The sequence below is a fragment of the Salminus brasiliensis genome, chromosome 10 (genome assembly GCF_030463535.1).
Source record: "Salminus brasiliensis chromosome 10, fSalBra1.hap2, whole genome shotgun sequence".
Taxonomy (NCBI): Eukaryota; Metazoa; Chordata; class Actinopteri; order Characiformes; family Bryconidae; genus Salminus; species Salminus brasiliensis.
In genome coordinates, this window is record NC_132887.1 from 30,041,010 (window position 1) to 30,068,998 (window position 27,989).

The 27,989-nt window shown below is 42.1% G+C and overlaps 2 protein-coding genes and 1 long non-coding RNA gene across 6 annotated transcripts in view; 2 read left to right on the forward strand and 1 right to left on the reverse strand.

The window, feature by feature from the left end:
- Nucleotides 1-12,105, forward strand: part of dnajc17 (DnaJ (Hsp40) homolog, subfamily C, member 17) — a 66,685-nt gene extending 54,580 nt beyond the window's left edge. For both annotated transcript variants that reach the window (XM_072689764.1, XM_072689763.1), the window contains one exon: nucleotides 11,860-12,105. In XM_072689764.1, coding sequence (XP_072545865.1) covers nucleotides 11,860-11,985 — 126 coding nt within the window. In that variant the 3' untranslated portion in view covers nucleotides 11,986-12,105. The remainder of the gene's footprint in view (nucleotides 1-11,859) is intronic.
- A 4,168-nt stretch (nucleotides 12,106-16,273) lies between these two features.
- LOC140564838 (uncharacterized) lies at nucleotides 16,274-19,261 on the forward strand. Its single transcript, XR_011980548.1, has 2 exons — nucleotides 16,274-17,764; nucleotides 19,172-19,261. It is a non-coding gene; the product is annotated as an uncharacterized lncRNA (long non-coding RNA).
- A 3,236-nt stretch (nucleotides 19,262-22,497) lies between these two features.
- gchfr (GTP cyclohydrolase I feedback regulator) lies at nucleotides 22,498-27,953 on the reverse strand. 3 transcript variants are annotated; one of them, XM_072689767.1, is made up of 4 exons: nucleotides 27,795-27,953; nucleotides 24,382-25,392; nucleotides 24,126-24,220; nucleotides 22,498-23,323 (listed from the first exon to the last, which is right to left on the reverse strand). In XM_072689767.1, exons 2-4 carry the CDS (start codon nucleotides 24,418-24,420, stop codon nucleotides 23,188-23,190), a joined length of 270 nt encoding a protein of 89 aa, XP_072545868.1. In that variant the 5' UTR covers nucleotides 24,421-25,392; nucleotides 27,795-27,953; the 3' UTR covers nucleotides 22,498-23,187. The 3 variants fall into 3 exon arrangements, with proteins under 3 accessions (XP_072545868.1, XP_072545869.1, XP_072545867.1); XM_072689768.1 differs by lacking the exon at nucleotides 24,382-25,392; XM_072689766.1 differs by lacking the exon at nucleotides 27,795-27,953 and having other exon boundaries at nucleotides 24,382-27,485.
- Nucleotides 27,954-27,989: the final 36 nt, after the last annotated feature.

Here is a 27,989-nt window from a genome sequence, read left to right on the forward strand (position 1 = left end):
CAGACCTATTGGGTTGGAATTTGTTTGCCCTTTGATGACATCACATACCTTGCGGCTCAGTATTCCTGTAAATCCAGTCAGCTGCAACGTTACCTTTGGTTAGCTTGCCTTGATCTCTTTCTTTCTCTCTCTCTCTCTCTCTCTCCATCCACCGATATACTACTCTGATTATGTCACACTCCTGCAAAAGTGGTGGCCGTTTGGACGAGCACCGCATCCCGCAACCCCATCTGACTGAGCTGTGAGAAAGGCGGAAAGGGTTAAACGATTACTAATCTCTGTGTCATTGTCCGTCTCTGCTGATTTCCTGCGTTGTGTGAGCTTTGCTAAAGCCCTCCCCAGCCCGAGCTTCAGCAGTTTCTAGTTGAATGGAGGAGGATGCACACAGGTTTGGAATGAAGGCAGTCACCAGCACAGGGACATGTACAGGCTAGCTGCAGTTGCACAAGTAGCTTTTCCAGTGAAGAACCTGTTGCTGTTACAGCTCCCACGCCCACACACACTGCATATTCACGTCATTTATACCTGCTTTCTGCTCGTTTACTTCAAGGAAATGGAATTTAAATGACACTGGAAAGGACTACTTAAGTTGTTTTTATCAGAACAGTCAGAAGAGTTAGCAAATTCTCAGTTTGAAACTGTATAGACAAGCTAGCTGGCTGATCTGCAACATGATGATGATGATACTAAAAAAGCATTTCAGTGTTTAAAGACATGAAGCAAATAAAGAGGCTAGTGGTCTAACTAGTGATGGTTTCAGTGAGGGACCAGTTTTTCTCGCTGTTTGTTTCAGTTTCCATCTCTGCTCTTGATGCTTGTAACACAGCACCATTTTGAGAAATGTTGCCAGAGCTAATAAGGCTAAATACAGCCTCACATATGACAGGGTTAGTTGTAACACAATGTAACATGTATAGTTTTTACTAATCATGTTTATTTAGATGCAGATATTTGAATGTATTTGTTAAATGACCACGACCACATATGGGGTAACATTTGTGAGTAACATCTGCGCTTGCATAACTTTCAGCTAAATGATTTAAAAACAGTAGATGCTGGAAACTACAAATGTTCATATGTAACAGGGATAGTATTAATTATATTATACCATATATAAATATAGATATACAGTGTATGCGTGTTTTATTTTAATGTAATATTTGAATTCTTTGCTTCATTTTTTGCTTTTTCCTCCCAATTTGGTACTACCAATTAACCCACGCACACATTAGACCATTGATCCATTTGGAGCTCATTGAATACTATAAAACAGGGGTGCTCAATAGACATAAATTAATTGTATTGCGGACCAAATAAATAATCTCAGAGGGGAAAAATAATCAGTCTAAACTTTGTGTGATCTGCTTTTGTTTTCTGCTGTTCAGTCAAGAAGAGATAGCTGAGTGCTAATTAAAAACATTTGCATGTTCACAAATGTGTAGAAATGAAGGGGGAAAAAAAAGATAAGTCATCTGTCAAAGCTGTTGCATTATATGGGAGTGGACTGAAGATATTAATTCTGCCAGAGAGAAGCACAAAGCCGATGTGCTTAATCTGTTTTGAAACTGTGACCATTGAGAAGAGGGGTAAAGTGAGGCACCACTATGAGACCAAACATGCAAATTTTTTACAAAACTACCCACAGAACATGGAGGCAGGAACCACAAATATCGACCAGTTTAGATAACCATATCAGTCTACATCAGCACCGCACACACTCAACAATATACAGTCTCTCCATTTGTCCATTTCACCTTTTGTTTCCTGGTTTAAAGGCTTGGTAACAGAAACAAGGTGTTTGCTCCCATTAAATTGCAGTGTTTTTTGCACATACACGATATGTACAAATGTTTGTGGACACGCCTTCTGATGAATACATTTACCTACTTTAAGTTGCACCCACTGCTGACAGAGAAATGAAAATACACACCCAGAGCTTGTCTAGTCCCTGTAGAGAAGTACTGCCAATAGAATAGGACCACCTGGAGCAGAGAAACATGAACTTATTGGCAATAGTGCCAGGTGTGGGCATTGAGCTGTGGAGCAGTGGAGCTGTGTTCTCTGGAGTGATAGAGTGATGATCATCCAACATGCTGAGGTCATTAACACTTTTGGCACTAAATGCAAAACAATCCTTACACCAATGCACCAGTAGCGACTACTCCAGAGATTACTCCAACAAAAGCAGAGTCAATTTTTAAAAAAATTTTGCTTTATTTCAGCAGGTGTCCCATTACTTTTTCTGTGTAGTGCTGGATTTTTTTAAAACTATACTTTGATTTTCAGTCTCGTTTTTGTGATTTGTGGAACTCCTTTGTCCTCCAATTAGAAATTTGATAAGCGGAGCTAGAAAATACAAATTTGAGTACCTCTGCTATAAAGAATAGTATTATTCATGTTCATTTTCATAACCTTTAAGTACATTGTTCTTTCACTTGCATAAACAAAGTATAGTAAATAAAATGACCAGGCAATATTAATTTTCAAAACCTTTTTGACTTGATTAAATTCATATATACAGCATTGATCATAATTCCTGAAACTGAACTGTCATATCCTATGTGTCCTCAGCAATTGTAGATTACCTGTGTCTGTAATCAACTGATTTCCGTTCAGGTTCTTTGACTCAGTCCAGTTGTGGACTGTCAATAATGATGACCGTTCCGCCACATGAAATGCCTTTAAAGATCAACGAAGAGGGCCAGCGTAATGCTGTTCAGTTTTAAAAGAACACATTCCATCATTTCCCTGCAGCCAGACATCTGTCATCTTCTTGTCAAACACCGCTCATGCTTCCACTCAGTATAATCACTCTGGGATGACCTAGGGCTGGGACAGACGAGGGAAACCACTTTGGTCTACTCAACAAAAACTTAACTATGACATGAAGTGGTCCTTCTGTTCTACACAGCTACACAGTTTCAGGATGTGGTCCAAATCTTCTCGAAGGGAGTCTTCTGGAGCGCGAGAGCTGAACCGTCTCCATGATTGTATTTCGGCCCAAAAGAGCTTTCATACTTGTCCAATAAACAGTTGCCCTTCCCTCATCCCCTTCAAAGGGAGCAGGTCTTCCTCCCCAGATGCAATCAGTCATGCAAACGAAACAACATCAGCTCTCATCATAACATTTACCCACGGCTGGAACTGCACATTTCAACAGCTCTCATTCCTCTTCCTGCAACCCTCCCTACCTTCTCTTTGTGAAGCCCTGCTGTTCATGAAAGTAGATCATCAAGAAATTGATGAGGCTTTTTGCTATCTGAGGCCTTGTGACCACACCAAGCTTGGGGTTTCACCAGAAGGCAAGGTGGAGCTGCTTTTATGTTCTTTCTGGTATGCCTCTTGGAGACTGGCTTGATTACTCTGGCCTTTACTTTTAAGGCGGATGGATTGAGGAGAGAGATCTTTGCCAAGCTTAGGCCGTCGTCGGTTTCTGCTGTCACGTTTGGTGGGGCTTTGTCTTGAATGCTGGGACGCAGAATCTCAGTTGCTTGGGGAAAAGTGTTTCCAGATCTGGCTTTGGGCAGCCTTTGAGTCCAGAATTAGGAGCTTTTGCATACATTCATTTGTGTGGTTCTTGCGGATTTGCTTCTAATGGCCTTGTCTGTAAATACAAACAAAATGGCAACTGATTCATATGCTTAGGTTTATGGCCTATGCATTCTCTTTGATTTCTTCATGCTGTCTCTTCAAGTCGAAATCAGACTTCCCTTTACCATCTTCAATATTGTACATCATTTGTCTTGTCCGATGTTGTTATTTGTCCAGCAGGACCTCAAATGTGTGCCAGGGTGAAGACCAGCACATCTCCTCCAACACATGTAAAGTCATCGGCACCTATTTTTGTACTGCCGCTGGTGCACTGATAGCAGCTAGCATGCTCTAAGGAAAGCCAGCTCACCAGCTCCAATGCAACAGCCAAAGTCACACTGGGGGTGATGTGGGGAAGAAGTGACATCAAGCCACCCTGAGAGAGCAAGGCCATGTGTGCTCTTTCAGACTCCGACTGCTGATGGCAGGCAGCATGAGCCGAGATTCAGAGTGGCAGCACCTTAGTCCACTGGAGTCCCTCCAACATGGATAAAAGGCTAGTTTGGCTGCTTGATTGAAGCACTTCTTTATGTTAAGACCTCATCACATCTCTGAATGGTGAACAGACTAAAGACCAGCACTTACTGACCTTCATTTTAGAAATTAAAAAAAATAAATCCTCCTACTCAGTACATGTAAACATAAGCAACATTAGCGAGCGCACTGAACACCACAACTAGCAGAGAGAGACAGCACCGTATTTCTACATTAAACTACTCACCAAGATACGTGTTTAACCAAATCCTGCTAATAAGTTTGAATGGATGCTGAATGAGTTAACATTTGTCTTCTAGTTTAGTGTTTTTAAAGCCCTGTGTTTACTCTGGTTCAGTTTAACTCTAGTTTCATCTCATTTATCTGTCATATGTCATATAAAAGACTGGCCAGGCTAAAGTACAGACTCCACACACCACAGTTAATATGGACTATTTTCCACAAGCCTCCCTGTGTAAACAATGAGAGCAGTCCGTAAATACAAAATAATAATAATAATAATCCAAAGAGTAGCAGTGTCAAGATGCAGGCATTCAACAAACCTAGCTGGAGCTTTATTGAAACATCTCTGAATGCCTTTTCACGATGAGTGCAAGACCATGCTAAAAAGCTTGAGTCTGAGACGACTGACAAATGTTTACCTACTCTTGGCTTCTGGCAAGGTGTAGCTTTTGCTTATTAGATCAAGCTGATATTTGAATTATTCGTAGTGTGTCTGGCCACAGAAGGAAACATTACATGGGAATCTGCATTCCAGACCGTGTTTGTTCATCACGTAGATAAGATAAGAGACTGTTTACACTTCTCAAGACTAACTCGGGAAAGGTATTTCTCTGGCCACGAAATGCCTGGTACCTTAATGGCAGACATGCAGAACAGTGTTTAATTTAGATTAAGACATGGTTGTATTTTTCAGCTGGATTCCTTTTATTGATCAATGGTTACTCTTACTGCTCTCATGACTGAGGTTGTTTTGGTCTGGAATTGGAATCAGGGTTAACTGTGCTACACTTTGTGTTAAGTGTAGATTAGATGTGTGGTCTCTATGTTAATGTCGTCTTGCAAGTTTTCCAAACATTCAGACGTTATACTTCTTTTTAACTGGAACAGCTGGTGGTACGAAGAGTGCTGTGGTGAAAAGAAACAGTGCTGTTTCTCATTGGCTCCCCTTGTCCAGACGTGGAAATTTGTTGGAAGTTACAAATGCCTTAAGAAGCTGAAGATAAGCTTGTGCTGTATTGAGGATGAGGGTGAGCTTTATCCTGAGCACATCCATCATGAGGAGAGGAATGGGGGAGTCCATAGCCTTTACCCTGTCTTTTGTTCATGTTTTTTATTTGCTACTTTTTCCTTAAGAAATCTTTGCCAAGCATCTTCAGGATCATTCCGAACATCCATTATTATTCACCACCTTTTCCCTTTCTGTTCTGCCAGGAGATTTTCTTGTTTTTTTGCCCTCAAGCCTCATACCTACTTGTGTTAAGTAAGTGCACTCGTAAGTGAGGTGCTTCTTCAACTTTTGGTAGCTTTATGATTCCCACAACCCCTAAAGATTTAAATATACGTAATAACTTATTAGGAATATCTTGAATCAAATGTACATACAACAATCAGCCATGACACCACCTGCCTAAAATTGAGTAGGCCCATTTGTGCCACTGCAACAGATCTGACCATTCAAGGCAACCAAGACTCCACAATATCTCTGAAGGCATTCTGTAGTACCTGGCACCACAATGTTGGCAGCGGATTCATAGTCATGTAAGTGGTGAGGAGGTACTGACCAATGCATTTCAGAGAAAAACCTGCAAGTCCTGTCTGATGCCTGTGACTCAGTCATTTTACCATCATGATGTGGTTCTTGTCAAAGTGGCTCAGATTTAATGCTTGCCTATTTTCCTGTAAGTGAACAGGCTGTTCACTTGCTGCCTAATATATCCCAGATGTCACTGTAGATGAAGATAATCAATGTTTTTCCCTTAACCTAATGTTATGGCTGATCAGAATACGTTTCCCCAAACAGCATGTGTCTCAAGTTTATAACCTAGTAGTGGAGACAATAATAGAGAGAACATAATGGCTACTTCTGTTTTTTTATATAACTGTGGGGTCCTTCAGTCCCAGTCCCAGAACAATGTCCTACCACAAATAGCAAGTTTTCTTTGTTACTTAATATGGTAACTCATTACGGTTTGAGGCAAGAGTGCAATTATGTCATTTGTCTACCTGTGGTTCCATTACTTATAAGGTAGAATATAGGTTAACCGTTTACCAAGATAAACATTAGATATTTATTCCAAATGCATCATGAACAGAATCAAACAGTAAGTAGTAACAAGGTGAAGATACCTAGCTATAAATAGGAATTTGTGGCAAACTCTCAAGCTTTACCCAGTTGTTGCCTGGTAACTTTTGTTTTCATGAAGTAGATTAACGAAAAGAGGGGAATTTTATATCCTCAGTATTTTATATCTTCAGTATTTTTTAAAACATCACATCAGTAGCCATATATTATTAATTACTTGAGCACCACACACACACACACACAATGGTAAGTCTCATTACTAAGAAACAGACAATCGAAACGAAATGGTGCAGACGGTCCTAGAGGAACTTTTGGAGGTGCTTCAGTATGAACCTGTAGAGGAACCTCTTAAGGTGCTTTTGAGGACCTTTTAAGGAACCTCAGCGCACCTTATAAGGTTGACACATGATGAGGATGATGGTGAGGATAAGAGAGTGTTCTAGTTTATTTGTTTTTAGTGCTACTTGGTGAACTAAATATTCCCTCTGTGTGTTGCGCAATACTAATGAGGGAGTAGGGATTCATTTCGGTCGCAGCCACAATGTTGATCGTGATGGAATTTGATATCTGAATTTCAAGTCATATTAGATCTGTATCTGATCTGTTGACAGATCTGTTGTTGTTTTTTTATTTATTTATTTGATATATTATTTGCCAATTGCTGTGATGCAGCTAATGACTAACATTTTGCTGCCCTTATTTATTTCTTCTGAAGGGACTCCCTCCAGACCTCCCCAGTAAAGCCTTAGCATCCTTATTTATGAGTATATCCCATGATGCCCCTCGTTCGTTCATATCAAGAGACGCCTTACAGGAATAGATCCTGCTGGTAATCCCTGCCTTCCATGCATCGGCTTCTGGCTTTGTTTCTCAACAAAGTGGAGGAAGTAGGCCTTCTCCAACAAACACACGCAAAGCAAACACGATATTAGGAAGTTGTGTTTTGAGCCACACAGCGAAGAGCACCACTTCATATGAGCTTATTGGGCCCCTATCTCACCCCCATAGGCACTGTAGCCTCTTTCCCTTTTCACGAAGAATCTCATTTTCTCTTTCTCTTTTTTACTCATTGGAAGCTTTATGAGTTGGTGCCTTTCTCAGGCATGTGGCTGCCTGGAGCTGGTGTTTGTTTGAGTTAGTGAGGAGACTGGGGCACACATTGCTCTTGTACACATCACTCTCTCCTAATGATCTCTAAATAAGTGTTTGGCTGCCATTAATCAAGTGCGCCACATCCTGCTGACAGAAAAGAATGAGAAGAACCAAGAACGAAATGAAGAAAGTGGACCTACAGGCTGTAGTGAAGCTATTGGAGAGGACGGTCTCGGCTGAGGTTTAAGCTATTTTCTAAATGGCTTGTAAAGATGTTTGTCTTGACTAAGGTATCTTTTTTGTCATCAAATCTTTTGGAGAGTGTTGGTGAGTAGAATTATTTAAAAAAATGTTGGAACTGGTTTAGGGACTTCTCTTGTTTAGTATACTGATGGATAAGTGGCCCAACCACCCCCCCCCCCTCTCCCTATTGCCAATTTAGCTACCATGTGTTTTTGGGAGATCCCCCACATCCTCAGGCCCATTGAGCTGTGCAGCAAATGAATTAAATAACTTAAATGATTCATTTAAAATAATCGTAGCAGAGAGTGCACACTGTTTAAAAGTCTAAGGTCATTGAGAAGCTTTTGGAGGTTTTTCGATTTAAAATTGTGGAGGAACCTTTTAAGGTGCTTTGAGAGACATTTAAAGAACCTTTTCCTTCTAAAAAAAACTTTCTTGGAAGCTTCCTTAAGAGGTACCTTAAGAGGTATTTCAACTTGAAGAACCTCCAAAAGCTATACTTATAGCGTATTTTTAAAATGTATTATTATTTTTTGGGCCATTCACCAGCCATGGCCAGTAAGGGTGTCCCTGACTTAACCTTCATAAGCAGCAGCCGTTGCTGTAATGCTGAGTGACAGTATTTAAACACATGTGCACAAGAGAACCTCGAGTAGGGGGGCCCTGTGTGTAGTCGTCTACAGATACGTGGTTATTTATGAGAAGAAAACTAACCCTCTTCACTCTTGAGCACTTTAGCCTTTTCTCACTTTAAGCTGATGAGCCAACACTGAAATATGTTGAAAGGGCTGAGTGTGTTCTGGTAGTCATCTTCTCGAAGCGTTGCCCCGTGGTCTAAAAGCTTCGTTTCTTGCTCTTAGTTTGTCAGCTGTGGTACACACACCTCCACACATATTTAAGGCGGCGAGGAGGAGGAGGAGGAGGAGGGCTGCAGTTTGATGGGTTCCAGTCCATCCACTGTGTGAGTGTTAGCTGCTGTCTGGAGATAAGAGTGTGTGTGTGAGAAGGCCTGAGTGTCTGCTTTGTCATTAATCCAAACAAGCTGTGACTCATTCAGAGACAGGAGTCTGAATGTAGAGTGCTTCATCCTAGGAGCACGTTTCGTCTGACATAAGCATTATGAAGCAACCCTCAGGCACTGGCGTCCTCCTTGCATATGGAAGACGTCCCGCACACCAAACCTCCAGCACTCGCACCCTGAGTCTGAACGTACTGTGTACCAGGGTTGGGTTTTGTCAATGACCTCATGATACGATAGCAATGCATGTGTCACAACCTGGAGCTGACTATATCTGTACGCTGGCTGGAGGAGGCTGTGTGCCTGTGGGCATTTCGAAACCTGTGATATACACTTTTTGGGCAAAAGTATTGGGACACCTGCTCATTCACTTTTTCTTCCAAAAACAAGAGAGTTTATCCTGCTTTTGTTGGAATAACTGTGTCTACTGTCCAGGGAGGGACTGTGTCTACTGTCCATGGCTGTGTAAATCATCAAATTCCAGTGACTAATTATTGTATGCGTGCGACTCTACAGGTGACTGGTGACCTGCGAAGTTGCTATCTTTGTGACCCATTCTGAATTAGTGCTAACGCAGACGCTGTCTCCCAGCTCATCCTGTGTACAGCAGGCCAGCTGTTGCCATGCAGGGGAAAGTCCTAGAGGGTTACTACTGACATCACCTCTGTTGAACTCATTCCTTCGATTACGTAGACTGGTGAGCTCAGTCATGCCACCCAGGCCGGTTTCCTTTTTCTGTTGTGGCCTGTGTGGTTTGTGTTCTTGTGGTTTTCTCAGCTCATCTCTGCCTGCCCATGTTTGTCCAGCTCTGGCGTTGGGATCTGTTTCAAAACACGAAGAGTCAACACACCGTCTGCACGCAGAAAGAGAGAAACCTCGTAGCCTCTATGTATTGATGTCATCAGGCCTGCACATGTACACCCACTTGCACTGTGTGTGAATCTCTAGGGCACTGCATGACCGGCTGTATCTCTGTCTTCCACTAGAGGGTGCAGCGGAGCTGTGATGACAGTGGAGAAAAATGTGTAGAGGGGGAAAAGGTTGGCAGTGTGTGCTTTTTGTTGGGTTTAATTGAAGATGCAACAGTTGTTTATTTACTTAATTGAGCTTGCGTGATGCTTGGTGGTTAGGCGGTGGACAAGAGGCTTGAGCTCACACGAGAGGAATGCTAATGGAAGCTCTCCTTCCTGCACGCTGCCCCGCACTGAGAGCACAACCCCCCCCCCCTTCATTTCTTTCCGTCTTTCCCTCTTCATTTTTTTCCCTCGATTTGCACATCACTCGGGTGAATGCTGGAGACCCCAATCATCTCTTCCAGATGGTTTACCTTAAAGAAACACTTCGTATCTCTCTTTGTGTCATGCTCTTTTCTGCCTTTCCAAGTATTCTCACACTCCCACAAGCCCCTCAGGCCTTTTCCTCAGGCCTTCCTAGCTCACTGTCTTGCTAAGTGGACGCGTCCTCTGCCTTTGCCTTGAAGTGTTTCTCCATATATTTCTTCGAAGGGCCCATATCATTGAAAACTAAATTGTTCTCCCTTTTTAGAAATACAGAAGTTTGGGTTAGTTTACATATATTCTATATCGTATATATTATAAGTTATGTGCCGTTCACTTCCCAGTCCATACAGTTCAGGAAAACGAATAAATCTAATTTATATAACCCGCCCATTCAGCCTGGAGAAGTTTGGCCCCATCCATTCAGCCTGCCAAAGTTTAGCCTTTACATGATTTTTGCAACAAAAAGCTGAACAAACTTTGTAAGTTGCTTATGAGGACAAATAAAAAAATTTAAAAGTAATAATAATAATAATAAGTAGGATATTCTTACTGTGATAAACTGCTTGAACAGTAGGCACACTAAGACACAGTTATCAGTAACTCAGTAAATTATTCAACCACTACTATTAACCTGTAGGGTATTATTTATTTTACTTATGAGGGTTAAGAAGTGAAATATGAGCCTACATATTGCTCTTGTCGGCCCCTGTGTCAAAGAGGGAATCCCTATTCCCAGTCCTAGCTTACTGATGTCTTCTCATTTGCTGTATGCTTACTTGCCTTGTGGTCAGTGTAAGTAGGAAATGATACTGTCTCTTACTATTGCAATCGGCCATTCACTTTCTTCAGAAATCATATAAATTGACAATAAAAATGCTACAGATAAAGATGTACAGTAAAATAAAATCTTGAAGGATCTCACTTCCTGCAACAAAATCTTCTTCCAAAACATAGAATTTTTAATTTACTGGCAACATGGTGCGAAAGTATTGGGACACCTCCTTGTGTCTTCCAAAATCAAGGTTATTACAAAAAAGTGTATCTTGTTTTCTTTTTTTATTTATTTATTTATTTTTATATATTTTTTGTTATAAATAACTCTCTCTACTGTCCAGGAAAGCTTTCTAGATTTTACTAGATTTTGGAGCCTTACTGTAAAAATACAAATATCTTCATAATCTTTTATAAAATTTGTCTAAACAATCTTAACCTACTACGATTCTCTTCCAAGACATTGGATTTTTCACTTACTAGCAACATGGTCCAAACTAAAGTATTGAGACACCTCGTTTCTTCCAAAATCAAGGTTATTAATTGTTATTAATAGGTTATTAAAAGGTTATTTGTTGGAGTAACTGTTTCTGCTGTCCAGGCAAGGCTTTCTACTAGATTTTGTTGTGGGGATTTGATTGCATTCAGTGACTAAAGCATTAGGATGTTGGATGATCACCACACCACCTCATCCCCAACTCATTTCAAAAGTACTGGATGGAGTACCATCATTCCAGAGGCGTTCCACTGCTCCACAGCTCAATGCAAGAGGGCTTTACACCCCTCTAGCCCAAGCCTGACATTGGTGTCAGTCTGCTCCAGCGAGTCCTAATCTATTGGCAGTTCTAGCTGAATACATTTGGACATAGCATACCTACAGTTTTAACTGCAATGCACCTGTAATTAAAATTTAGCAAATACGTAAATAAATGCGCATAAATTATAAGATGACCAACATTTTCATTTGACTGAGCATGTTGCAACTTAACACAGTCATAAAGTCCAGTTACTTCACCCGTTTACTGTATGTTCTAACGTTTCTTGTTATATGTGTGTTTCTGCAGAACTCTCTGAGCAACGAGCGGGATTACGAGAGCCTGGTACTGATGCGCATGAGGCAGGCTGCGGAACGGCAGAGGCTGATTGAGCAAATGCAGAAGGAGGACGAGGAGGAGGCAGTGAAAACCTGACCACATTCCTGCCCGGCCTCACTTTCAAATGATCCTTCATTACCACTCTTTAGTTCCTGTCTTTACTTTCACAGTAATTTAAGTCCTCACAAATCAATAAAAGTATTGTCTTTGGTAAAAGCTGGCGAAGCAGGATCACGTTTGTTCTGAGGGTGGGTCTTAGCGGAGAAAACGTTACATTAGGAAGCGTGCAGCCCAGCCTGCAAATGACTTCAATAAGTCGGCAGACGGCCCGAAACCACTGACCGTGCCTCCCGGGATAACGTTTTGGACGCAGAACTCATTCTTGTCCAGTACTGAAGTCAATTAGCGTTGCTCTGTAGACAATGGCATGAGCCGGTTCTGTGGGGTGAAGTAAACATAGGGGTTTCATGGGAACAGCACTGGTCGAGATGATGAAAGGTGAGGATAGGCTCCAGCCACTCTGTAATAACTGTGGCGGTTATGATGATTGCTCCTCAGACTTTGTGTATTGCAGGCTGTGGCCCAAATTGCTGAGGGCACACACGAAGTTTTCAAGGCCAAAGTCCATGATGAAAGGCTGCGTTTTGGGAACCGGCCTTGTTTTTACACCTTCATGCAACATACAAATTCCCTCCTGGCTGCCTTCGCTTCCCTTGAATATTAAGTGCTTTGTACCCTTATTGGATTTGAGTTCATTTTCAACTGCATTTATCATAAGTGTCTTTTACATGCTTTCATATTCCAACCTTCGAAGCTAAAAATAGATGCATGAGGATGTCTTCAAAAATGTGTGCTTGAGCAAACGCCATATATAGTCCATTTAGCTCAACGGGATCTATCCTGTCAACATCTTTGTCCTGTTTCACATCCCAGTACACCTGTGCCAGGTAATCAAGCACTGCACAATGATTACTTGCCACTGATGTACTATCAGTGATTGCACCAAAAGACAACTAGAAACTGACTCAGGACTGGCTTTAAAAGCCCTGATGCTGATTAAAAGCTTACGTGACCTCACCATGTTCATGTCTATCCACAACCCAAGGAAGGCTAATGGTTCTAAGATGTGAAAAGATGTGAATAGATGTCAGTAGGTTTTCTGAAATGCAGAGGATGTGTGGTATTCCCCAGAAGTTAAGCTGATCCTTGGATGGGAAACCCTAGGCAGTCTTGGCTGCTGATGAAGGAGGGGATAACTTTTGGTCAAGCAAGTGGAAAATAAGTATTTGGTCACCTACAAACAAGCAAGATTTCTGGCTGTCACAGACCTGTAACTTCTTTAAGAGGCTTCTCTGTCCTCCACTCATTACCTGTATTAATGGCACCTGTTTGAACTCGTTAACAGTATAAAAGACACCTGCCCACAACCTCAAACAGTCACACTCCAAACTCCACTATGATGAAGACCAAAGAGCTGTCGAAGGACACCAGAAACAAAATTGTAGACCTGCACCAGGCTGGGAAGACTGAATCTGCATTAGGCAAGCAGCTTGGTGTGAAGAAATCTACTGTGGGAGCAATAATCAGAAAATGGAAGACCTACAAGACCACTGTGAATGTCCCTCGATCAGGGGCTCCACGCAAGATCTCAGCCCGTGGGGTCAAAATGATCACAAGAACGGTGAGCAAAAATCCCAGAACCACACAGGGGCTCCTAGTGAATGACCTGCAGAAAGCTGGGACCAATGTTACAAAGGCTACCGTCAGTAACACACTACGCCGCCAGAGACTCCGATCTTGCAGTGCCAGACATGTTCCCCTGCTTAAGCCAGTACATATCCGGGCGCGGCTGAAGTTTGCTAGAGAGCATTTGGATGTTTCGGAAGAGTATTGGGAGAATGTCTTATGGTCAGATGAAACCAAAGTAGAACTGTTTGGTACAAACACAACTCGTTGAGTTTGGGGAGAGTGAATGCTGAGTTGCAGCCAAAGAACACCATACCAACTGTGAAGCATGGGGAGGGCAACATCATGCTTTGGGGCTGTTTCTCTGCAAAGGGACTAGGACGACTGGTCAGTGTACATGAAAGAATGAATGGGGCCATGTATTGTAAGATTTTGAGTGCAAACCTCCTTCAATCAGCAAGGGCATTGAAGATGAAACGTGGCTGGGTTTTTCAGCATGACAGTGATCCCAAGCACACTGCCAGGGCAACAAAGGAGTGGCTTCGTAAATAGCATTTCAAGGTCCTGGAGTGGCCTAGCCAGTCTCCAGATCTCAACCCCATAGAAAACCTTTGGAGGGAGTTGAAAGTCTGTGTTGCCCGCCGACAGCCCCAAAACACCACTGCTCTAAAGGAGATCTGCATGGAGGAATGGGCCAACCTTATGAAGACTTACAGAAAACGTTTGACCTGTCATTGCCAACAAAGGATATATAACAAAGTACTGAGATGAACTTTTGTTATTGACCAAATACTTATTTTCCACCATTATTTGCAAATAAATTCTTTAAAAATCAGACAATGTGATTTTGTCTCTCATAGTTGAGGTCTACCTATGATGTCAATTACAGGCCTCTCTCATCTTTTTAAGTGGGAGAACTTGCACAATTGGCGACTGACTAAATACTTTTTTTCCCCACTGTATCTTTGACTGGCATAGTGACCCTGATAGCAAGGAAGATGACTAACACAAGGCTCAGATCTGTGGCCTAAAGACGTCAAGCATGTTGCCTAGTCTGTAGAGAAGTTAACGCATGTGGTACAGAAATGAGCAACCCGGAGACACGCTAGCCATCATCCCAGATGCTCGGCCTGAGCATTTTGAGTTCCTCCTTAGTCCATGAGCCTTTTTGCTTCCTCAGTTGGGGTCTGGTAGTACGTTTAATTTTTGGGGCCTTTAAAACTGTTGTTCTAATAGTGTGTTCATGTCATGCTTTGCCCATCCATTATGTTTTGATGCATTTGGTTGGATTTGAGCAGTTGAGGGATTCTTTTTACTACAGAGCGGATCCAGGTACTGCCACCAGCAATTACACCATCAGTGAAGACGAGAGTTGGTTCCACTGTATAGCCATGCTACTTATTTCTTTTTCGTACTCCAAACGTTCCTCTGTTCTTTGCTCCGTTACAGGTTCATCTCTGGTTTCGTGTGTTCAGATGATTCTACATGCTTTTTTATGGAGTGTGACCTGGTCTTACAAACATTTGTGTCTTGAGGTGAACACCCTTAAGTCATGCTTCCTCTCTTCCATGCCATCTTGGATAGTTTTCAACATAATTTCTTAATGATTGAAAAAGATTCTTAATTCAACCACTGGTCTTCTGCGGTCCACAGGGCTGTTTACTATAGCTCAGCCTTCCAGTGCACTCTTGCTTCTTGACAAATCTGTTTTCTGTTTCCTATTGATTTTTTTTTCTGCCTTATGATGATGGCCTTCTGCCTTCCTTTCCTGTTGCTTGTTTGGTCCTCATGTTGAGAGACAACAGCAACAGCCTCCAGATGCGAGTGCCACAAGCTGCATCTACTCTATAGACTCTCTGATAGCCGGTGGTGGGTCCATTCTCAGAAAGCTCAGAAACAACAGCTCTAACCATCCAATTACTTACAGGCCCCAGCAAAGAGCGGACTATATACACAGTTATATCAGTGCATTATGACCATCCCTAGTTTGAAAGGAACTAAGCCCGTTATGTCAACTCCACTAACCATATAGGAGCACTTTGTAGTTCTGTAATTACAGACTGTAGTCCATCTGTTTCTCTGCATACTTTGTTAGCCTCCCTGTTCGTTAATGGCCAGGACCCCACAGGACCACCACAGAGCAGGTAGTTTTTGGGTGGTGGGTCATTCACAGCACTGCAGTGACCCTGACATGGGGGTTGTGTGTTAGTAATGTGTGGATCAGATACAGCAGTGCTGCTGGAGTGTTTAAACACCTTAGAGCCACTGCTGGACTGAGAATAGTCCACCAACCAGAAATATCCAGCCAAGGGCGTCCTGTGACCACTGATGACGGACTAGAGGACGACCAACACAAACTGTGCAGCAACACATAAGCTTCTGTCTCTGACTTTACATCTACAAGGTGGACCAACTTGGAAGGAGTGTCTAATAGAGTGGACAGTGAACTCCAAAAACACCAGCAGCACTGCTGTTCTGATCCACTCGTACCAGCACAACACACATTACTAACATACCACCACCATGTCAGTGTCACTGCAGTGCTGAGAATGACCCACCACCTAAATAATACCTGCTCTGTGGTGGTCCTGTGGGGTCTTGACCATTGAAGAACAGAGTGAAAGGAGGCTAACAAAGTATGCAGAGAAACAAACGGACTACAGTCTGGACTAATTGAACTACTGGAACTACACTGGTTACGAATGAACTACAGTCTAATTCCTAAACATGTTCCTAAACGTTCTCTGTATTATTGACTGTTTCTTTTCCAGGCATCCACTTAAGAATCATACCCTCTTCGCTTAGGAAAGTTTTGCAATCCTCTTCATTTTTTTGGTAACTTCTAGGAAACCCACCAGAGCTATTATGGTGTCTTTATCAGTGGCTTTATCCGTGGCCTGTTTGCTGCTGTCAGGGTGTCCTCTAGAAGCAGAAGTCACTACCTCATCCAAAACCCCAGCAATGCTGTTATGCAACACCCATCTCGAAGCCATCCCTCTCTTGCTCTGTGTTTGTGTTGTGTAGCAGAAAGTGCCAATCACATGGTTCTGTTTACTTGCTCTGCTTTTCTCATCCCTGGAAAGAAGCTTCCAAATTACAACACAGGAAACCCAATTACAGCCCACCCCCTCCAGACACACACATCCTGACCGGGTGACAAGCCAGGGCAGCACGTGCTGCGTGCTAAGGAAGGAAGAGGAATCCTGTAAACGTTTGGCAACGGCAGACAAGGAGACATCTGCTGCTACCGGCTCCATGTGTCAACCACCTCGGCCATCACCTCTGTTCCTTCTCCGATCATTCGGCAGATCCGTCTCTTTTGTTTTGCTTTTCGCTGCCTCCTCAGATCCTTTCCCCAAGCCTTCACCTCCTTAGAGGTTAAAAGACAGAACTCTCTAGAATCTCCCAGGCACACTCCTCGCTGAAAAATTACCAGGAGTTTCGATGATTAAGGAATGAACTGGAGGCCAAGTCACGGCGCAGGTACAGCTTCAAAACTTGGAAAGGGGAATGGGGGTCTAATAGTACCACTCAAGCGTTCAGCAACACTGTACTCTTGTCTTTGCTGTGAGGTAATTCCAGGGTTTTTCCATCACTATAGTGAGTCTAGAGCAGTGGTCACAAATGCTCCTCTTTCTGAAGGCAAGAATTGGATGGAGCAGGTGGGGTTGATTAGGATTGGAGCTAAACTCTGCTGGAAGGAAGTTCTCCATTGAGCGGGGAGGAGACCACTGGTCTGATGCCTCAGTCACAATGAATAAATGCTAACCTACTATCCTCTTCACAATCTTGTTCACTGTTTATTAAATACATGTCTGAGCCCCGAACTTATAACCGATTCCTAGAAAGCAATTTCCTTGTAATTTTGGTTGCGCAGTGCTAAATATGCAACTATTCCATTTTTATCATCCCTGCTCTGGATTATTTCAGATTAGCACTGTCTAACTCATCTGGATCTCGATTCTGGCTTTTCAGCAGTTTTTTTTTTTGTTGGCTCAGACATATGGTTTCTGCATAGCAACAGCTTTTTTGCGGTATTTTTACCCCATAGGAATGAATTGGGGTGCAAATGTGGGGGCATCCTTCAGTGTTGGTGCATGTCCAGCCAACCACATGGGGTTCCTCCAGAACCACTTGACAACAACTCACGCATCTGCCTGAGACACTGTAACAACCTAGCAACTGCTAGGTAACCACCTGAAATGCTATAGCAATCACCTTGCAACACTACAGCACTCATCATTGGCCACCACTTGAGATACAATAGCAACTAGCAACCACTTAGCAACACCATATTAACCACCTGAAATACCATACTAACTACCTAGCAACTTCATAGCAATCACCTTGCCACCACATAGCAAAATCTTAGCAGCCACCTATTAACTACTTAACTGAAGAGAGCCCTGCTTCAAGACTTGGAAAAGGGAATGAGGGTCTAATAGTATCACACACCGTGGTCCAAGCGTACAGCAACAAGGTTATTCCAGTGTTTGTTTGTTTTTTTTCCCATCACTATAGCAACCACTTAGTAACACCATATTATCCACCTGGAATACCATAACTACCTTGCCAAACTACTTAGCAAAATCATGGTAGCCACCTATTAACTACTTAACAACCATACCAACATGCTAGCAAGATCATAGAATCCACCTGGAATACCACAGCAACAGCCTAGCAACTGCCTGGATGTCGTAAACACTCACACTGCGCAACCATTCTGCATTTTTTCGTTTCTAGATTCAACATAGTATAATCTGGTGAAATAGTTGTCTTCTATTGGCAGACCTGGCTGTCGATTCTAAGTGTGAGTGGAAAGGGATGTGTCTAATTAGAAGCACTCAGTTTGAACTGCACATCTCGAGCCAACATGTAAAAGCTAATGAGTAGCATGTGGTCGGCTCTTTGCAGTTTAGTTGTTTGTCAGGGTTTTCTGCTTCTTGGAAGACCAAAGTGTTACATATAGTGCTGCAACATGCCTGATCTAGCACATCAGCTGATGTGCTCAATGTCAAGACACTGTCAGCCTGCCCCATTCTTCTTATCTGCTGTTTCCTGGTCAGGGTTGCGGTGCCAAGAGTCCAGAGCCAACCTGGAATCACTGGGCGCAAGGCAGGAATACCTCCTGGATAGGGCACCAGTCTATCACAGGGCACCACAAACACCCATTCGTTCACACCTAGTGGTGTATTTAGCAAACCAGTTCACCCTCCATGTATTTTTTTTTTTGGGAGAGGGGGGGACCCACACAGACACGGAGAACACACCAAACTCCTCTTCTTAACACACAATGACTGAGCCAAGACCCCGTCTCACCTCGCATACACTCACTTATGATGCTCCCACCATGTTTGTACTTACACACCTATCAGGTGACTTGCTGCTAAATACTGTATTATATAAAGAACTGGTCTCTTCTACCTCAGGAACTGCTGTGCGCATGTATGTTATTAGCTGACTACGTATAGCTGTATGTCATGCATGTTACATACCCCTACACCTTATCCCCACCACATCCGTTCAGTAGTATTGTGTTGTTCTGATTCCATGTTTTCACGTTTATGTTTCTGTACTGTATTGTTTCTGTTCCTAGTTGCACCATGGAAGTCCTGGAGGTGCGTTGTTTCACTCCACTGCGGACTTGTACCCAGATGGAATGACAATAAAAAGCCTTATGACTTAACCTGACTCGACTTCACTGTGGCTCTACAAAGGCAGTAAATCAAACCCTCAAACCCTGAAATCCAGGAGCTGTGCTACCTGCTGCAACACCTCATTCATCAGTCTGGTTAGTTAAAGCCCAGAGAACATCTGTGAAGTGCAATGGCCTTCCAGCAGTGCCAAATTCCTGATTCATGTCTTGTGAGTTGTCCCAAAATGTAAGTAAATAAATATTATTACAATGTAATGAATGGTAGCTGTCTAAACAATAACCTCCAAGACAGAAGTGATGTACAATATGCATAGGTCTTCTATATCCAGTATTCTATATCCTCCACCATTTTGCCAAATGTGCTCACCTATATGTGCCGGTGTCGATGTGTATCGTTTCAGAGGTTCCTGATCCCAGTAAAGATCCTCTGTTTAGCATAGTTTAGAGTTTGTCTCGCTCTATCCTGCCTGATTTGACCCTTGACCTGTTGGGTTTGGCCATCTTATTCAGATATTTAATTTTCTCACTTTATTTAGTTTTTCTTTACATTTGTAGCAGCTTATTTGTACTCCTCAACCCTTGTCTGAATGATCAGAAGACAGCAACAATTTGTCAGTTGTCAGGCAGCTGTTTCCTTAGTTAAGAAAAGATAAGATAATCCTTTTTTAGTCCCACAGTGGGGGAAATCACAGTGTCACAGCAGCAAAGGAATAGCAAGACATTCATTTGCAAAAAGTAGATAAATATAACCATATAAACAAATTATTTACAGATTATTTTCAGATAATTGAACATTGACCCTTAATTGCACACACACAATTAACTACACACACAAGTTCAGGGAATAGAGATCCCTCAATGTAAAATACAATATGCAATACCCCCACCCCCGCCCGCCTACGTTTTTTGCATCTGAGTGTCTTGCTATTCCTTTTCTGCTGTGACACTGTGGGACTAATAAAGGATTATCTTATCTTATCACATGGGAGGAAAAATATAGAAAAATTCTACACATTGAATTGTTACATTGAGGGAACTCTATTCCCTGAACATGTGTGAAGTTTGTTATGTAGTTAGGTAATTAAGAAATGTCAGTTAACACAAACTGCAAAAACAAGAACTGCTTTGAGGATGCAAGACTTGTTTGACAGTAAAAGGCCTTCAGGAAGATTTATCAGGCTCTGGAGTAGTGCTGCACCGTTTTACTGTGCAGTGGCCCCTGCAAAAATGTGAGCTTCCTCCTGTATACTCGCCACAAATACAGTGACAGAAGTTTTTAAAGGAACATCTAAACAAGCCTGATGCACCCTGTAGATAGATACTACTTATGTATGTTTGGAGAATTTCATAAAAAGAACACCTTGCCAACTGTTAAGCATAGGCTGTTAAGCATAGGCTGCAGCCAGTGGCCTATGGAGCTTTTCTCTGGTAGAGTACAAGCACATTCTAAAAGCAGACATCACAGCATCTGTTGTGAGGAAAAAAGTGGGGACAATTAAAAGAGAATGGTCTACAGCAAGAAACACACCTCAAAATCGAGCAGAAGGATGTGCCAGGACTGTCACAGTTCACAGATGTAAACATCATTGGAAATCTGTGGATCGACATCAAAGGAGCAGTGCATGCAGGAAAGATTGATGAAAATCCTTTAAACAAGAATTGAAGGGTTCAAGTAGTGTTTCTAAGTACTGACCATGCAGGGTGCCTTAACCTTTGCCCCTTTCCTTTTTTTATTTGGAAACAGTAAACTTTGGATATAAGTAATCTTGCTTCAAAAATTAAAGAAATGCTGCCATCTTTTAACTTTTAGAAATCAGGTCATTTGCTAGTGCCAAATATTTTGACGAGGGGTGCCCAAACTTTTGCACGCCACTGTAAATGATTTCTTCCACTGATTCTAACCACCATGACTTACATGGGCAGCTTGAGCGTTTGTCTGAATGAGCCTTTTATGGAACATTTGGAGAGTTGACAAGTTGCCCTCCAGACTAACTCTTCTCCACTGCTTATTATGGTATCTGGCTTGTCTAGTTTTGGCTGTTCTTTTGGGCTCCACTTTGGTGGAGTTTTGTTTCTCAGCAGGGGCTTAGTTGGCGCTGGCGATGAACTTGAGCTCAAAGAGACAACCGCTACGCCTTCTGTGGCCTTGGTGACAAGTGAAATTCCTTCGGAATAGGCCTGTCACGATTTGACAACAGCTGCAGTGTTTCAACTATTTCATGAACTCTTGAATGAAGTTTTGACATTACTGGAGAAACGGTCTTCTGTATTGTGGAAAGAATTCCCAAGAGAGTTCATATAAGTCAAATAAAACTGACATTTAAATGAACGCTGACACTAAAATGCTAATAGGGGTTGATACTTGAGCTAAAAACTTCTGTATGAACGAATGATAATTTAGCTGATCTGATCCTGAGAGCTGTTCAGGTCATATGGCGTATTTTGCTGCAGCCCTGTGCGAGGTCACAAGGTGCTGCATTCCTCATTCAGCTGGTATTATTGTGTTCTAGTGAACTCATGGTCACATGAGTCAATTACCCAACCCACTCATTAGTGCATGCGTAATGCTCCTGACACTGTGTGAGTGAGGACTGACGCAAGCTTCCTCTGGCACATGCGCCACATCAGCCACTACCTCTTTTTGAACAGCCAACAAGGCAACAACATCCAAGGACACCGCCGATTACCCAGCAATGATGCAGCGGCTTGCAAACGCCTGTCCCGGCCAGCAGCACACTGAGGTGATGTGAGGAGAGGGAGTGAGACAACTACCCACCCGGAGAAAGCAACTGGGTGAACTTACGGGACTTAAAGGATCTGCTGTTAACATGTTCTCTAACAAACTACTGAACAGGCCTTCACAGACAGGTGCATTCATACTGAGACTAAATTACACACAGCTGGACTTTTATTAACTAATTGATTGAACTGGATTTTTGGGAGGTTTCAGGGTAAAGGGGGCTGAATGCCTTTGCACGTCACACGTTTCAGATTTTTATTTGATTAAAATTCTGAAAACCATGTATCATGTTCATTCCACTTCTTTGCGTTGGTGGATTACTTAAATACAATCTCAATAAAATACATTTAAGCTTGTGGTTGTAAGATTAAAAAAGTTGTAAAAGGTTGTAAAAGTTACTTTTGCAAACCACTGTATATATATATATATATATATATATATATATATATATAAATAAATAAATAAGTGTCTGTGTGTGTACACATACATTTGAAGGGCAGCAGCAGTTTCAGTAATCCATTGTCAGTTTCTTAAGTTTCAACTTTTATTCTATCATGTAAATAACCAAGCGTATAGTTTACATATTTTTTTCCTAAACAGAAAATTATATTTTGAACAACAGAGCACACAAACATTGACCCGTATCAACTACCCAAAACAATAAAATCTCTTACATTTTAATTTCTGGTGTAAAAATGATAAATCTTGCTTTTCCAAACTGCAGCAAAATATATAGACTATATAATAAACTCTGATGAAGCCGCCAACATTATTGATGTATACTTATGATATTAAGAAATTGTAGTTATTTATTTAATGCAGTTGATCTGGGAGAACATCTGTTTAAACAGATGTAACGTAGTGGCTTTATTTAAGTTAAACACCAGATTTCCACCATCTCTGATGCTACTGTGTAATAAGGCAGACTTATTGTGCAGCTTTTAGCAGAAGAGTTCTACTTGCAAAACTACAAAAACACAATACAACCTCGATCACTCTTAAAATACTGGTCCCTTGCCAACACTGCTCAAATGTAATTCTGACAGATTTGTTAGGAGAGTTTGTTTTGGACAGTATCTCTCATTCATCTCCACTGAATAAGATGATAGACTAGAACATGGGATATGACCTCATAACTTCATTTGGTCTGTAAACACTATGGAATCACAGTTTGTACAAGAACAAAGAGCTACAAAGACTGATCCGCTGGACATGCTCAGAGGTCACTGGTCTCTTTGTGAAGGCACCACACTAGAGTCTGGCCAACACCCGTCATGGTCACGACTTTATAGCCAAGCTTCTCCAGCTTGTCCAGAACCAATCGAGGAGGTTCATCCACGTGGTATTCTGAACTGCAAAACACAGAGATTTCTGAGGTCAGTTCATGCCAACTTATTTAAAATCCATCCTTTTCACTTCATCCAGTTCCATGACCATGAATGCTTACAGAATCTCTGAAAAATAAAAGTTTAGCCCTGTTACTGTTTGCTGTTGCTTAAACGTACAGAAGGCAAATGTAATATCTGGTGCCTGAACCGATGTTTCCCACTCAAAGGAAATTTCTTATGGGGAAAGATCTGTTCAGCTTGCAAATAAACTGAAAGACTTAAGACTGAAGATAGATCCTTTTGTATTTAAGAAGATGGTGACTTCCTGCTTTAGTGGTTGGTGTGGCGCAACAGATCTCAGCTACCACACCATGTGGGAGACCAGGGTTTGATTCCTGGTCTGTGTGACTATGCTATGCTACACCAATAAGAGTCTTTGGGCAACATTGGCCCACCTCTGTAATATGGGTAACCTTGTAAGTCGCTCTGGAGAAGAGAGTCAGCTAAATGCAGTAAATGTAAATGCTTTTTATGGCAGATGGCTAAAATGGAAAGGGACCATATCAAGAGACTGGTTTAGTCCCTACGTCCTTATGTAATTGAATAGTTTTTGGCTTGAAGGTGCTGTAAGTGTTATTTTCTCATGACATATTGCACATTCTCATCAAATTCAGTGGTCCACCATCCTGTTGGGCTGCTTACAACCTGGCAGTCCTGAAGCTGCTGTTGAAGAACAAGGCCAGCAAAGAGAAACTACACTGAACAAGTAAGTGCTATCGACACAAGACAACTAAATGAAGTTTTAGGTGCTTCTTACAACACTTACAAGTTGTTGCCCAGAATGGTGGTTTTCCTGGCTCCCAAATAGCTCATGATAGAAGGATCTGAGAACTCATCTCCTACCATGGTGGGCCCGGTCTCCTAAAAAACAAACACAGTTTCTCCACTATCACAAAGTTCACTGGCTGAATATGTTATTTGGCTATTAAAAAAACATTAAGTGAAACCAGGTAAGCACAATCAGAACACTGTACTTGGGGAATGGTGGGCAGTCCCAGAGTAGTATGTACAAATATACCTACCGTCCCAAAACGTTCAAACACTAGCAACCTTCCAGCCATATCACTTAATACTCCATCAGCTTTGTCAACAAAGAGGCTTCACACAAAGCAGCACTTGTGATTCCCGGTTAACAGTGTTGTTAATCTAGTGTGTACATTTTCAGAGTTTGTTAGAAATGAAAACCATTCAGCCAAATGTGATGTAAGTGAAGATGCAAGAACTGAGCCAGAGTTAACTAACAGACAGAGAGGCTAGTTGCAACTAGGCTTGTGTGAAGGGGTGGCTAGAAAGAAGCCATTACCGAAGAAGAAACACATCAAAACAAATCTGGAGTTTGCTTTTGCAAGAAAGGAGGGACAAAGCTAAAATGTGAGATAGGGGTTTGTGGGTAAAGATTGGGCTTTTTTAGCCACAATTCAAAATGCTGTGTGTGACGCAAAGCTGCAGATTTCTCAACAAACATTCAAACAGTGAAGCATGGGGGTGGCAGTCTCCTGTACTGGGGATGCTTTTTCCTTAGTGGGCAACAAGCATTATGTTGAAACTGATAGGCTACTGGATTGTGCAAAGAAAAAAATCATATGTTGCAATTAAAATACTGTCTGGAGCAGTCTGTATGATTTGGAATTCACTGTGTTTTCACCCCTGCACTTTTTAGTCTGGTTAATTCGGACCTTGGTGCGATTTATTTGGGCAGGTGTGAGTTTGAGTTGGATGCGAACCGCATTAAGAAGACCACAGAGAAGAAGGGGTCTTAAACAAACTCTGAGGTGGTTTGTTTCTGGTGAAAACATCACACCCTACATTAGTACATGTTCCACCCTCCCCTACTGTTCTGTTACTACTAAATGTTAGTGACTACCTTCTGAAAGGTAGCATGCACCTAGCTTCACTAGCGTTAGTTATGACATACACAAAGTGTGGAATTATTAGTGTGCACAGTACTCTAGAAGATACGCGTGTTAGGCCAGACTTGCAGTTATTCATTGTGGCAAAGACTTATCATGTCGAGTTATTTTGCTGGCAAGTCACTGTGAAGAAAAAGAATCACAAATCAGTCCCAGAAAGCAATAAATGAGAATTCCAGTTGCAATCAAAGTTAATCAGCTCCATTTGCAAAAGGTTTATTAGCAAATTTAAAGAACTTCACCTGTTTGCAATAAACCAGTCAAACAAGAGCACTTTAAATAGCTCCACTCAACTGATCTAACACATGCTTTTTCCAACTTCAATTTGAATCCCTCAGAAGAGCACACATTTGCAAATCAGGTGGCAAATAGAGGGCTTCATTAGTTGCAGCAGGTGAGCGTGAGATAAAACACATCAAATACCTGGACTGGCTCTGGGAATTGTTGACTGTAACGAATTACTGTATGTTATGTTAATATGGCCAAAAAAGTCAAGAGAGTTGTTCAGAAAGATCAGAGAAGAGATCACTGCCTTCACAAACATAGAAAAGAATACATGGAGAACAAAGGCTCTGAATGTTCCTAAAGATACAGCTGGAAGCAGAGTCCACAAGTTCAAAAATATAGGAACACTGGCTAAGCTACCTGGACGTGGAAGAAAGAGAAAGCTATCACCGGCTACCAAAGGCTGAAGGTCTTCATGCCTGTTGGCTCTAATCTGCTCAGAACCATATAAATAAGCTACAGACGTTTCTGTTCTGCAGAGCGATGAAATACAACTGGAACTTATCAGGCCTATGGATCAGTGCTGTGTCTGTCAGAGGAAGAATGAAGCATACGCTGAAAAGAACACCCTCTGTACAGTGTACGGTGAAGCATGGTGATGACTCTGTGATGCTCTGGGGCAGCTTTGCTTCCTCTGGCACTGGAAGCCTTAGTGTTTGGATGGCAAGCTGGATTCAGTCAAGTATGAGGAAATCCTAGGAGAAAACTGCATACCTTCTGTGAGGAAGCTGAAGCTTGTGCATCACTGGACCTACCATCAGGACAGTGATCCCAAGCATGTCTAAAAATCCAACAAGCCTTGGTTTCAGAAGAAGCCCTGGAAGATTCTAGAGTGGCCGCCACAGTCGCCTGACTTAAACCCCACAGAAAACCTTTGGTGGGATTTGAAGAGGGCATTTGCAGCAGCAAACCCAAGAATATCAGTAAACTGGAGGCCACTGCCCATGAGGAATGGGCTAAGATTTCTCAGGGATGCTGCCAGAAGCTGGTGGCTGGCTATGCATCACATTTGCAGAAAGTCAGAACAGCAGAAGTGTGTTCTACTTAGTACTAAAGACACTTGTCATGGAGGAATTGAATAATTCTGAGACAGCAGCAGTCATTAAAAGTGGTATTCTGAGTTGAATGTGGAGAAAGCACTTGTTCTATTAGTTAAAAATATTGAAATTGTTCTTGTTTGATTGGTAAAAGCTCAAGGTTGGTGCATTTTGCTAATAAACCTAATTTGCAATGTGGGGTTCAATCATTTCGATTGACTGTACTTAGTCAACAACTCGCCCTGGATTAAAATTCAGGAAAGAGACTTTGCATTGACGTGGTGTATATCTGAAGTATCTGGATATACTTTGATCAGATTACATTTTAATTTTAATCAAATGTGGTCGAGATGCGTCTCTCAGATCACCTCCGAGTGTATCTTGAGTGATCTGATCGTAATCTGATCAAAATGCATCCTTGGCTTTTCATGTGGTCAAGTGAAAACCGATCCGATCCAGTATCACCTGATCAAGCACCAACACACTGATTAGGAGATAAATAACATGCAATAAGATCTACAATGGCACATGCACAAACCTAATTTCTCGCTCATTAGTTCATCACAGCGAGTCTAATTATTTGAACTTCGTTAAGGTTTCTAGTCTAAAAAACAGGCTTAAGAAACGGTGCATTCTCCTACTCTGGACCTTTATCCAAGATTTCGTTGTTTAGACTTTGCTGTCATCTCTTCATAATATCACTAACCAATGAAATGACTGAACGCAGTGTTAACAAGCACAGCTTACATGATGTAGGCCAAAGATCTACTTCATGGAGCAAAGTCTATTTCCCCCCAAAGGACAACAATCTGAACTCCTCTCTGACAGACAGACAGACAGACCACTGATGTCCATGTATGATTAAACAGACTCCATCCATTTGATTTATGAGCTGTAATCTCCCCCCCCCCCCCCCAAAAAAAAAAAAAAAAAAATCCAGGCCATTACAATCACATTAGTGAAATGTTTATAGGCTACAGAGAAGCTTGTGTTTCAGCCCTAAACCACTGTCTGATTTATAGAGGCTACAGCTAGCTGCTGAAGTCAGTGTTCACATCCACACACCGCTGCAGGGCTACAGTGACACTAATACACTAATACACCCAGTAAAGCCTAATGCCATAATCTACTATCAGCCTGACACTGCTGTCTGTCATCAAGAAGTAGAGAGCAGCTCCTCTCAGATAGAGCGAGAATACACACCAGCCGGATCTGCGTGCTGATGAGAATGTAAGGCATCCTGGGCTGTCGTCGCTGACCTACAGGCTGACAGCTGTCCAGAGGATTGTAGTTGCTGTTGCTCCGAACAGACAGCCCTGTTTCCCCGACTCTCCACTCGCTCACTCGCTCCCTCTCTCCCTCTCTCACTCGCAGGAGAATGCGGAAACAACACCCATC